Raw genomic sequence first — 13,643 nt, forward strand, 5'->3', positions numbered from 1 at the left:
ATATTTTTGACGTATTTCCACCTATTTCCCGATAAGGTTTAAGGCCGACCATCATGGGTTCTATCAGTCTACATAATCTACTAATATGGCGGCTCGTTTTATGTTATATTACGTTTTAGTTTTCACTTTTTTCGATTATGTCATATTGGACGGTACGTATTTTCCAAAAAACAATCTCTATTTTGAAATTATTAACAATAGAAATACCACACATATTTTTGGTACACGTGTTTTTTTGTAAATCTTGTTAAATACGGAAAGGATTTTTTTTTTAATTTCTAAAAACCATTTTTAACTAATGTATCTGTATGAAATAACCAAAAATCTGACAACAATGTAAATACTGCCGTAATACACACTTAATTATTGTTATAACTCAATTTTTCCTAAATGGAATCTAATTATTAAAGAAGGTATTTTTTTCTATAGTTTTATTCCCTTTTCTAAACATTGGTTAAATGGAGGACAGCCTTTTCGGTTTGCTAAAGTACCAATCATCAAAAACTTTTCGATATTCATCATAATATTCTTCTTTTTTTAACTTTTTTGTGATGTGTTCGTGCCTAACCGCAGATTGCGATAACGGCGACGAGGAAAAATCTTGTTGGTCATTAAACTATTGGTCAATTCTTGCTCTGTCGTGGTTTATAGATTTCCTGCAATGTTTATTTGGAACTATCTGTTGTTTCAATACCAAATTCTTGTAACCAAATACCTGTAGCATAATTTCAAATGACAGTTTGACGTAGACATTCAAAATTAGTAATTGAATTCTTCATTTAAACTTTTTGTAAATTAGATATTTGAATTTCATTCACAGATATGCTAAGAAATGAATAAAAATATGAATCAAAACCAAAAATGCGTGTATTAATTGGTTCAGCTTTTTCTAAAATAATAAATTTCAACGAAAGTTGATTTAGGTACCAGATCTTTCAAATCAACGATTTAATTAATAAAATTGAGTGTTTTGTCTTCCCATAATCAATTTTGATAAAAACTTTATCAGAATTGGAGATATTAAGTTTCATTATCACATGGAAACCTAACCTTTTGATCAATCTAAACGACACGCTTTGTGTTTTCAGAGAGTGCGTGCGGTAAACCATTAGGAGAAGATTTCCGTTTGCACGAAGAAGACAGAATCGTTTCTGGGTATGACATAGGATACTATAGATACCCTTGGTATGCGGCTCTGATAAGATATAAATCAGTATCTTGCGGAGGGGCTCTAATTGCACCTAAAACTGTTTTAACGGCTGCGCATTGCTATAAAGAATTTTTAACCTTAGCCCAGTAAGTTAATAGACATTCAATATTTCTTAATCTAATTCTATTGCTTTTTATATAACCTCGAATAATGTTTATTCTTCTTCCCAAATGGAATGAATAGCTTAAATTACTTAATAATATAAAAAACAATTTACATTTCGCATGAATTTAAATTTCTTGCATTACGCCATTTTATTATGTTAAATTATTGTTGCCTCATTAAAAAAAATGTTTATTTATCTTGACAATTGACAGTAATGACGCATTTTTGTTACACTAGTGCCTCGATTGGTAAATGGCGGAACATGATTTTAGGATGATTTTAAATGTCTTGCATTACGCCATCTTATTATGTTAAATTATTGTTGCCTCATTATAAAAAATGTCTATTTATCTTGACAATTGACATTGACAGTAATGACACATTTTTATTACACTAGTGCCTCGATTGGTAAATGGCGGAACATGATTTTAACATGATTTTAAATTTCCTGCATCACGCCATCTTATTATGTTAACTCACAACAGAAAATTAATAAAATATGTTTATTTATCTCGACAATTGACATTGACAGTAATGACACATTTTTATTACACTAGTGCCTCGATTGGTAAATGGCGGAACATGATTTTAGCATGATTTTAAATTTCCTGCATCACGCCATCTTATTATGTTAAATTATTGTTGCCTCATTATAAAAAATGTCTATTTATCTTGACAATTGACAGTAATGACGCATTTTTGTTACACTAGTGCCTCGATTGGTAAATGGCGGAACATGATTTTAGGATGATTTTAAATTTCTTGCATTACGCCATCTTATTATGTTAAATTATTGTTACCTCATTATAAAAAATGTCTATTTATCTTGACAATTGACATTGACAGTAATGACACATTTTGATTACACTAGTGCCTCGATTGGTAAATGGCGGAACATGATTTTAGGATGATTTTAAATGTCTTGCATTACGCCATCTTATTATGTTAAATTATTGTTGCCTCATTATAAAAAATGTCTATTTATCTTGACAATTGACATTGACAGTAATGACACATTTTGATTACACTAGTGCCTCGATTGGTAAATGGCGGAACATGATTTTAGGATGATTTTAAATTTCTTGCATTACGCCATCTTATTATGTTAAATTATTGTTACCTCATTATAAAAAATGTCTATTTATCTTGACAATTGACATTGACAGTAATGACACATTTTGATTACACTAGTGCCTCGATTGGTAAATGGCGGAACATGATTTTAGCATGATTTTAAATTTCTTGCATTACGCCATCTTATTATGTTAAATTATTGTTGCCTCATTAAAAAAATGTCTATTTATCTTGACAATTGACATTGACAGTAATGACACATTTTTATTACACTAGGGCCTCGATTGGTTAATGGCAGAACATGATTTTAACATGATTTTAAATTTCCTGCATCACGCCATCTTATTATGTTAACTCACAACAGAAAATTAATAAAATATGTTTATTTATCTCGACAATTGACATTGACAGTAATGACACATTTTTATTACACTAGTGCCTCGATTGGTAAATGGCGGAACATGATTTTAAATTTCCTGCATTACGCCATCTTATTATGTTAAATTATTGTTGCTTCATTAAAAAAAATGTCTATTCATCTTGACAATTGACATTGACAATAATGACACATTTTTATTACACTAGTGCCTCGATTGGTAAATGGCGGAACATGATTTTAGCATGATTTTAAATTTCTTGCATTACGCCATCTTATTATGTTAAATTATTGTTGCCACTGGTAAGTTTCTAGAAAATTTTGAGCATTGAATATCACAAAATTCTTCCCATTCAGAACACACAACAGAAAATTGATAAAATATGTTTATTCATCTTGACAATTGTTAATATTGACAAACAATATAGTTCTGTGGTCAAACCTGAAAAATGTGTTTCATATACAAAAAAGAAGAAGAGAGCGGGAAGCTGAGGAGATAGACTGAAGGTGGTGTCGAAAGCATGGTCGACAGAGTGAATTAAGTTTTTAGTTATTATTATAAAGAATTATTGTAGTCATTTTGTTCCAATAAATAATTTTATTTAACACATTTATACAACGCACATTTAAACCTAACAACAATTGACATTGACAGTAATGACACATTTTTATTACACTAGTGCCACGATTGGTAAATGGCGGAACATGATTTTAAATTTCTTACATTACGCCATCTTATTATGTTAAATTATTGTTGCCTCATTAAAAAAAATGTCTATTCATCTTGACAATTGACATTGACAGTAATGACACATTTTTATTACACTAGTGCCTCGATTGGTAAATGGCGGAACATGATTTTAACATGATTTTAAATTTCTTGCATTACGCCATCTTATTATGTTAAATTATTGTTGCCACTGGTAAGTTTCTAGAAAATTTTGAGCATTGAATATCACAAAATTCTTCCCATTCAGAACACACAACAGAAAATTGATAAAATATGTTTATTCATCTTGACAATTGTTAATATTGACAAACAATATAGTTCTGTGGTCAAACCTGAAAAATGTGTTTCATATACAAAAAAGAAGAAGAGAGCGGGAAGCTGAGGAGATAGACTGAAGGTAGTGTCGAAAGCATGGTCGACAGAGTGAATTAAGTTTTTAGTTATTATTATAAAGAATTATTGTAGTCATTTTGTTCCAATAAATAATTTTATTTAACACATTTATACAACGCACATTTAAACCTAACAACAATTGACATTGACAGTAATGACACATTTTTATTACACTAGTGCCACGATTGGTAAATGGCGGAACATGATTTTAAATGTCTTGCATTACGCCATCTTATTATGTTAAATTATTGTTGCCTCATTAAAAAAAATGTCTATTCATCTTGACAATTGACATTGACAATAATGACACATTTTTATTACACTAGTGCCTCGATTGGTAAATGGCTGAACATGATTTTAACATGATTTTAAAATTCTTGCATTACGCCATCTTATTATGTTAACTCACAACAGAAAATTAATAAAATATGTTTATTTATCTCGACAATTGACATTGGCAGTAATGACGCGTTTTTATTACACTAGTGCCACGATTGGTAAGTGACAGAACTGAGTTTGTGCTGCCGAAATTTACATACAAGTTGACCTTGTCATGTTTTATGCTACTAGAACTGAGTGGGGAATTAATTAACGAAATTGGGAATAAATTAAATTCCAACCAGAGCTGGGCAGTACTTGAGTAAGTTGTACTCAAAATAGTATCGATACTCATGAGTACTTTAGACTCGAAAAATGTTGTATCCTTTTTATTATTTTGTCACGAGTATCTACTCTCCAAAATTCGTGAAAGTACCCATCACTTTTGAATACTTTTCAAATGTACTCAAGATTACTTCAGCTCAATACTCTGCCCAGCTCTGATTCCCATTGGACTGTTCGGTAAACGCTTTTAGTTATTTTATATTTTGATTTTTAGACACGGTGGTTTAACTTTAGAATCAATTTTTACTGTCAGGTTAGGAATATACAATATATGCATAAACGAATCCACTCAAAAAGAGTATTCAGTTGAGAAAGTGAACGTCCACGAATTATATCAGCAGAAGATGCCTTACTACGACATTTGTTTATTGAAATTAGTCGGTAATACCGATCAGTACCGTCCGATTTGTTTACCACCACCGAGTGAGTATTACTGTAATTCTATGACAAATACGTGAAGCAAGTGAATAAAAATGTGGGTAGCGGTTCAGGTGTTTTTGTTCTCATCAGCACGGGATAATAATATTTTCTTCTTTCAAGCGTTGAAAAAGAAGCCATTATATGGGACAGTACCGGGCTTGGGTACTTTGAGGTATCGCGGAGCAATGCCTTGTACTGTACACGAAGCCCGTCTATTATTTTACAACGATTCCATGTGCCATGATATGATAAATAAAACCGGAAACGATGCGTCTATTATAGAAAATGCATTTTGCGCCGGATATATACAAGGTGGAATAGATACATGTCAGGTAAATATCACTTTTCATCGGTTTTCGGATACGGAATATATTTTCCTGTTTCTAGGGGGACAGTGGGGGTCCATTGCAAAGTATGAATCAAAATGGGAACTACGTTGTTATCGGTATGTAGACATCTAATTATCAACATATATTTGGAAAGAAAGCGTACAATTCAAACTCAAATAAAACTCAGAAATTAACCCCGGTACAATAAGGGATGTTTACCCTATATTTCAGTTTTTTCACCCAAGGGGCAATATGAAGATCGGAAATTTTGTCTTCTAGAACAGTTCAGAACATTCGATAGTGTCCAAAACATTGTTTTATCTTCTATTCACGATAAAGGTCGTCGTTTTTATTCAAGGGGTGTGCTTTTGAAAATATAAGGTCTGGAATTTGCGCCCTCTACATCCCACCTCTCCCTGGAAATTTTTCCATGTCGTAGATTTCCGTTTTTACCTAAATGACGTGTTTTTAATTATATAAGAGCTGGAAATATGTCCCCCAAAAAATTCTAGAACACTCTAGAGCATTTACAACATTCCAGAACTACCTAGAAGATGTTTTTAATCACAAATCCGCCATATTGAGATCTAGAAATGCTCAACCAAAATGTCTTGGACTGTAAAATCCGGTATTGCTACCGCCCCCTATACCTGACGCCAATAATTTATCGATGTAATTTATACAAATATCCCTATAGGAAGATCCCTACCTATTTAGAAGATAACCTAACCTATATCTCGAAATATGTAGTTTATATAAATTTATTCTATGTAGGAATCGTCTCGTTTGGTTTCCGATGCGCCGTTCCTGGAGTTTTGGGAATGTACACCGACGTATCGAAATATATAAACTGGATCAATGAAAAAACTGGAATAGACGCGCCAACAATAGTTAATAGTTTCCAAGAGAAACCGGTAGATAACGGTACTAACGTCAATAATGTACACACTGGAGTGGGGAGTGTAGGTACAGGAGGAGGTAAGATTATCAAAAATCAAAAACGTTGCAGACCCTAACTAACTTTTTTCAAGAGCGTTTTTAAATTGAAATCAGATTTGTCGATTAATTCGAAAATCATAGTTTTTCGCACTTTGAATGCTTTAGAGAAAAGTATTTTTTTGCAACTGCACATGGTTCCAAAAACAATCCGCGGATCGCTCAGTCGTGTAATAACAACACGTCACTTATTTCCATAGAGTTGATAGCTTTGTTCGCGAGTCAATCAGGAATCCATTCCGAATCAGTTAGTAATCAATTTAGGATCACTGTAACGCGCCTCCTTGTAAACGAACATATTCTTGATGTCGAGTTACCGGGAATTTAATCGGCGTTACTCGCGAATATGGAATTTTTACTTAAAATACAGAATTGAGCAAACCGCAGCGATAATTTTGAAAGCGCGCCTCTTTATCTTTAATATTAGTTCTATGTTCGAAATCAGCCACGAGAACAAAGCTGAGATTAGCTCTATGGTTATTTGCCGTCATATTTGAATTATGAAGTCGCTGGAACGCGACCGAATCTGAACTGTCACGTACTGTATTTGATCATGTAGAAACAAATTAAATAACCAAACATTTTGAAAAATAAATTTATACGTACGTAAAAGTTTATTATTTGATTGTATCTGTATGTATTTTTTATGCTTCGGATGTTATTGGAATTGATTTATTTTTAAAATAACTACCAACAAGTTAAGAAGGTTTTCGTTGTAATTTTATTGAACCAAAAAGAATTGTAGTTTTGTTATTTTGTTATTCTAGGTCATCGTCCTCATCACCATTGGATACACATTATAGGACCGTATAGACGACCAATAAAGATACTTCTTGATAAAAATAAACGTCCAAGATGATATGACACGATTCAATTAAAAAATTAATCTGCGATTATAAATTTCATACTAAATTGCAATAATTCCAATAATTGCAATCAATATCCACGTATTTGTTTAGAAGAAAAATAAAATAAATGTGTAAATAGAAGAATTTATCGTATTTTTTTTAATGGGGCTCTTATATTCTCTTTATTAAAATTAATTAAAAGTTGTTGTAGTTTAAATGTACAACATTTGCAATTACTATTTTTAAGTCGTATTATATTAATATTGTTGTAGAATATTCATTTAAAGCATCCAACTTTAATTTTCTATAGAAAATATATATCCTGAAGGTGCAGAAGGAATACTATTCTCTTATTTGAATTTGTAATTATTGGTACCTAGTTAATAATACTTTCTGTTACTTTGGAATTTCTGAAATCGTTGATGATATTCATACTAAATTCAGCTTGTCTCTGAAGACGATAACTTGGTTATCGAAACTCGTATTAGACATTGTATCTGAGTGTTGGTGTAATGGTAGTGTAAGTGTTCAAAACGTATATTAGACAATGTAGAGAGTACTTTTTGTCGTTTTTAGCACTTGTGCTTCATTATCTTCAGTATTACAACATGTAGGCTCTCGGTGTGTCTTTTGCTGCTACGTTTGATCTTTCTTCAAATGATATTCAAAGTTTTCATCAACAGCCATTCAAATATAATTTGATATGTGTTTGGAGTTATAAATAAAACCACAAAAATACAAAGCAAAATATTTATTGAACGTTTCCTCGGATATATTATGATAAATATTTGAACAGACACAAGAATAAGTTACTTTTTTTAAATCGAAATCATTTTCCTGTATGTAGTTCAACTACTTATCAGAATCCAAACTATAACTGAAGAACATAACCCGATATATCACAAAAATATAAAAATAAATACAATTTAGGCACGCAAACGGTATTTTAAGTAATCACTAACTAAAATATTCCCATAGTAATTATAAAATTATAATTTACCAGACAAATCTCATTATAACATTGTAATTATATACAGTGTGAGCAAGTAAACTGTCAGAAATACTTAGGATGCAGAGGAATCTATCCTACATCAGGGCCAAACCTAATAAATCCCTCATAAAAACCACAAAGAACCCAATAAATCCCTGTTTTCCAATGGGATTATAATGACGAAGAGTTGCTGAAATTTGATGAAGGAAAAGTAGGTTTTAGTACAACACTGGCATTAATTACTATTTTTATAACAATGAATTTGTAAAAGTTTGTTTGGTGTGCCATAAGGCCAATGTTGTTTACTGTTGGACAAAAATTGTGCCTAATTAGAGCAATAGAAACAGGTAATAAGCAAACTGATGTTCAATGTACAAAACTTTCCTAATCCACAGCTACGATTAGGAAAAAGTAGCGTAACAAAGAGATCAAGAAAAGAAAAAAATGTGTGAAACACAGTACGAATATGTAGATCAACAGCAGCTCATGAACTTCATCCCAAGAGTTTTATACATTTAAGATTTATTAGGTTCTCACTAATTGGAGGCCCTCGTCCTGCTATAACACATGGTGATCTTTAGATCAACACAATACAAGTATCAACTATAAGCATAATAGAAGCAGAAACGGCTTCAATAACTATTCAAATCGGTGGTTTTCAAAATTATAATGTTGAAGATGTCATTTCGATACTAATATATTTCTAGATATACATGAAAAGCTAGAATACTGCCAAAAATTGAAAAATAAATATAAAAACAATGTTATAACCGACTGCAATTATTCGTTTCTATTTATCTATATAAAGTTTTCAAAAATAATGAAAACAAAAGCAAATTTATGAAAAGAAACTGAATTAACTATAAATAATAATGAAAAATGAATAAAATGGGCAGTAAGATCACATATATTGAAAAAAAAGTATAATTGTATCTTGTAGGGTACTAGAGAGTGATTATTGGGGTTAAGTTAAGCTAGAGCTTGTTATAAAATCGATTAATAAATTGGAAGGGATCGAATTGTGATTTAGAAAACACAAAATTAAACCTAAATTAGTTCTTATGGTAAGAAATGCAAAACGGAAATGATTTGTATTTATTGAAAAACAATTTAATCGACAGTTTATTTGCTCCCTCTGAATATAGAGCACTGTGTTAATCATTTTTCAGATTTTAAATGAAAAATTTTGGCTGCAATAAAAAATACTTTATCTACGGCAATAATAATAATAAATTTTAGTCATTTTGATTTATTTTGGTCCTGTAAATATCAAATTTTGAGAAATACATTTCGAAAAACATCAATAATACCGAAACTGACTTAATAGCAAATAGTTTGTGATTCATAGGAGAACTTTTGTATGTTGAAATAGAAAAGTATCAGATGTATGGTTATATATGTAAGCTAGTGATAAAATAATAGTCCAAGTTGAGCTTGAGCTTCAAATAAAACAAACCCAGTTACTAAAATAGTGAAAACAAAGAAAATATATCAACTTGGATTATTTTTAATGTCAAAAAAACTTTAATTCAGATCAATATGGATTTTGAAAAATTTACTTTTACCCAAGCAAATTTTAATCGGAATCTTAAAATTATGTACAAAATTTTTGAGATTTGTTTTCCTTTTATATTTACATTTATACACTTGGAAATTTTTTAATGAACACATAAATATGAAACTAATAACTAAAATATTACGTTAGTTGGGTTTTTATTAACATTCGACGATATGGCCTCTTCTAAATTTGTGTCCAATTTGTGGTAATTGGCTGAATTCGGTCTTCTACCTCTATGCTGCCTCTTACCTCTTTTACCTTCCAGTAGCAATGCAAATACCTAAAAAATAATCAAAATTTGCCATTAATCTGTAAATAAAGTTAAAAACGCTTCTACTCGTTAAGAAATAAATCGATCGATACACATTTTTATGTTAAATTTTTTTTGAGATTTTTTAAACGAAGTACGTAAAAAATTTAGTGTGTTGATGACTTGAAAAGTATTTCTCTGACTTCTCCAGCTTCTTTCCAAATTAGCTGTTTTAGATATGAAAACAAGATCCTGGGAAAAAATATCAATCAAATAACCCATTTTGTTTGTTCTATAGACAATTTAGAAAACCTTTCAACTGATTTTAGCATTTTGAAGGAAATGACTTTCATGGTAATATGAAATTTGATTCAAACCGTAGTCAAATTTAATGAATTGAGCTAGAAATTGCTTCCATGTCCACTATATTCCCCAGATCTGACACTAATTGATCACTAGATATGAAAACAAGCTCCTAGAGTAGAAACTTATTGATATTATGTTGAAAGCAACGTATTTTTCAATATCTTACTTACCTTGAGTCGGTTATGATATCCCACATATCCTAATATGAAAAGTATGCAAATGACCATAAAATATGTGAAAAAGTAAGATTCTCCATCTATTTCATCCATATTATCACTATTTACGGGACTATCTTGAACGAAATCCGGTTTTTTATCCCCCTTCTGGTCAACAACTGCAATATAAAAACACAATACGTTATAAAAAATCTAAAATATAAACAATTTTGGTACACACATTATTTTTTACACAAAAGAAGGATCTAACCTTGTATGTCATCTTGTTTAGCAGGTGTATCAATGATATCTTGTTGGGGGACAACATATTGTTGAGGAATTTTATTTAGAGCATCTTGCTGAGAAGTACGACCTAAAAATTTCATTGTTTATAGTGAACGAGGCTTATATAATGAAAATATTGGAAAATACTATTAGACGATACAGTCTACAATTACTATATACTAAATTATTATCGGTAATTCGATATAAATATTCAAAAAATGACTTTATATAGAAGAACCACCAACCTTCTTCAATCTCCTCGAGGTAGTCTTGGGGATCATCGTTTCCGGGATCACCATTTCCAGGACCATGTAAGGAATTCTGTATCATGGAGTCTACTGCAATTTGTTTAACAGTAGATGGCTTATTCAAGTCACTAGCACTATCATGATTTGCTATTGTTATTTGTGATGATTTGGTCAGAGTTGATTGTTGATCTCCAGTTGTTTCTACTTGATCTACAATTTCATTCAATAGAAATTAAATCAGATGATTAAAGAAAAAGTTATTATTTAATCACCTGTATTTACTGGATTTGGAATTGATTCTTCTTCTTGCGACCTAACTGAATCATTTTTTCCAGCTACCTCAACATCACCTGGAATATGATTACAGAAAAACTGCATAAAATGGGAATTTATTGGATATTTTGTCTAATAGACTTATAATTTAGTTCAAAACAGATTTTTTGAAACATAATTCAAAGCAAGTATGAATACAGAATGAATTTTATCCTAAATATTCTTCGAAAAAGTCAAAACTTTACTAAATGTAAGAAAAATATTGAAATAGAAGCAAATTATCAAATTCAATGAAAAACATAATTTCTAATTCTCAGTTGAATTATGTAAAAAATTGCTATTTAGATGGCAGTCAACTTGTTAAAATGAATAATAATAAAGTTCACACCACAAAATAGTTTAGAGAAGGAGTCGTAATTTGAGGCTGTTTCCTAAATAAATATTGTTCAGAAAAGATAGAAAGTGAGTAAAATATTACACGGAAGCAGATTATGAGATAAAACTGATGGAAAGAAAGAAAATAAGAAACAAAAAATGGTGTCAGTATTTATTTTAAATACTGACAAAATAAATTAGGGAAAGATTAGGTGATGGTTTGGGGATATTTTTAATGCCTAAAGACTAGTGTAGTGACTTCAAGCAACCATTTCTTTGTTTTTAATTTAAATTATAAAAGTTCAATGATCCCAATCACACACAAACACTGTATATAAGAAAACAGAACAGACATGGTCTCAGGACTCTGAGCTTGGCATAATTATGTTAACAACTTCATTAGCAGGTATAAACATATTTTCTTCTAGAAGAATTGCAAATTTGAATAGTGGGAAAATTGGTGAATAGGTTGTAGTGGGCTTCGAGCATATCATAGATGAGTAAATGATCTGCAAACTGATAACAAATGTGTTCACCAATCTTAGTGTACATACTACTTGACACATAAAGCTGGATATTTGAAAAATAGGTATGCAATGAATGAATCTAGAGCTTTCGAAATATATTTTCTTTACCAAGATATTCACCTTTGTGAGTAGAATTCACTTTTGATGATTCAATCAGTGGTTTACCTACAATTCAATACAAATTATTATAAAAATAATATTACAGTTCTATTTTTAATTAATTTTTAATTAACTGTTATCTTTCATCATTATTACCTAAGGGTTTCTCCATATCACTCCCTGTTTTGGGTTTTGTAGATTTTTCATCATCTGATGAATGTTCAATGTTTTCAACTACTTGCTGTGATATATTACTTGGTTCAATGATTACAGGTTCATTGTTTGACATATTCTTTGAAATGTTGTAGTAGTAGGCATAAAGACATTCCAGCTTGATACCATCGAACGTAGAACATAAGTAATAACAAGTAGGTTTTTTAATATCTTTTTTCAATAATGTCTGTAAGCTTGGAACTAGATTTGTACAAACAGCTTCAATATCATAATTATTTTTTTTAATTTCTTCTAAAGTAGGATATTTCACTATACTTTTATTTGACTGGCAATATGACGAAAGAGAGTTATAATACAAAGTGCATAATGTATTTTTTTTATCAATGAAGGAAGAACAGTTTTTGAATATATCTCCTTGATTTGTTAAAAGATCTGAACTGTTGGTACAAATAGATGAAATATTAATGGGTTTATCTACAGGTGCTGCAAGGCATGTACTTATGCCAAAAATTAAGTAGATTGTCAATGATAATTCCATTTTCTGTAAAATAAATTTTTTTATTATTATAACTGTAAAAAATTAGCGGTAATAAACGTTACTTGCCCGAGTTTATATTTAGATATGTTGTGATTTAAACTGACCACGAAAACACGATTAACAAATTATATCTGTTAATACAATTGTTAATTTTGCTTTCGATATTTTATTGTAAATATACTTTAAAAAATACGCCGATAAAAAGTACTTAGACAGCAAAAACAGTCAGATATAAAATTTTTTAGTCACATCTATTAGGAAAATTACCTAACATTTTTTATACGTACTTGCTAATAAAATATTTATTTAAGAAATAATACACATCTTCCGATAACACAAGAGATTAATTATACGATTTAATAACTTTTCTATTCCACATCAACAAAGTACAGTTTAATTCTACAATTTTTTGACAATTGAAAATATATATTATTCTTCTTCTTCGATTATTTTCAGGCCTTCACTGTTCTAGAATTTAGCCACTAGTATTTACCATAATCGAGATATTTTGGATAAATTATAAAATCCGAATATATGGGCCACCGAACGATTACTCTAGGGTTGTACAATTGCCCAACGATTTAGTAAACTGAATGCCATTGGTTCATTTTTTATTAGTTAACTAGCGAAGTATCGTTTCATGGCATATACATGGTGTAA

At 30.4% G+C, this 13,643-nt stretch overlaps 2 protein-coding genes across 3 annotated transcripts; one reads left to right on the forward strand and one right to left on the reverse strand.

Moving 5' to 3' along the window:
* The first annotated feature begins 13 nt into the window (after positions 1-13).
* Positions 14-7,285, forward strand: LOC130445998 (clotting factor G beta subunit-like). The gene is made up of 7 exons (XM_056781952.1): positions 14-152; positions 1,089-1,296; positions 4,766-4,974; positions 5,092-5,303; positions 5,359-5,416; positions 6,075-6,278; positions 7,064-7,285. The coding sequence occupies exons 1-7, from the start codon at positions 86-88 to the stop codon at positions 7,153-7,155; spliced, it is 1,050 nt and encodes a 349-aa protein (XP_056637930.1). The 5' UTR covers positions 14-85; the 3' UTR covers positions 7,156-7,285.
* Positions 7,286-7,880: 595 nt separating this feature from the next.
* On the reverse strand, positions 7,881-13,574 carry LOC130446001 (trans-Golgi network integral membrane protein 1-like). Of its 2 annotated transcripts, XM_056781956.1 has the most exons (8): positions 13,271-13,574; positions 12,428-12,986; positions 12,293-12,337; positions 11,270-11,347; positions 10,995-11,207; positions 10,736-10,837; positions 10,480-10,643; positions 7,881-9,973 (listed from the first exon to the last, which is right to left on the reverse strand). In XM_056781956.1, the coding sequence occupies exons 2-8, from the start codon at positions 12,981-12,983 to the stop codon at positions 9,824-9,826; spliced, it is 1,308 nt and encodes a 435-aa protein (XP_056637934.1). In that variant the 5' UTR covers positions 12,984-12,986; positions 13,271-13,574; the 3' UTR covers positions 7,881-9,823. The 2 variants fall into 2 exon arrangements, with proteins under 2 accessions (XP_056637934.1, XP_056637935.1); XM_056781957.1 differs by lacking the exon at positions 12,293-12,337.
* Between the last annotated feature and the right edge of the window lie 69 nt (positions 13,575-13,643).

The sequence above is a fragment of the Diorhabda sublineata genome, chromosome 6 (genome assembly GCF_026230105.1).
Source record: "Diorhabda sublineata isolate icDioSubl1.1 chromosome 6, icDioSubl1.1, whole genome shotgun sequence".
In the NCBI taxonomy this organism is placed as follows: domain Eukaryota; kingdom Metazoa; phylum Arthropoda; class Insecta; order Coleoptera; family Chrysomelidae; genus Diorhabda; species Diorhabda sublineata.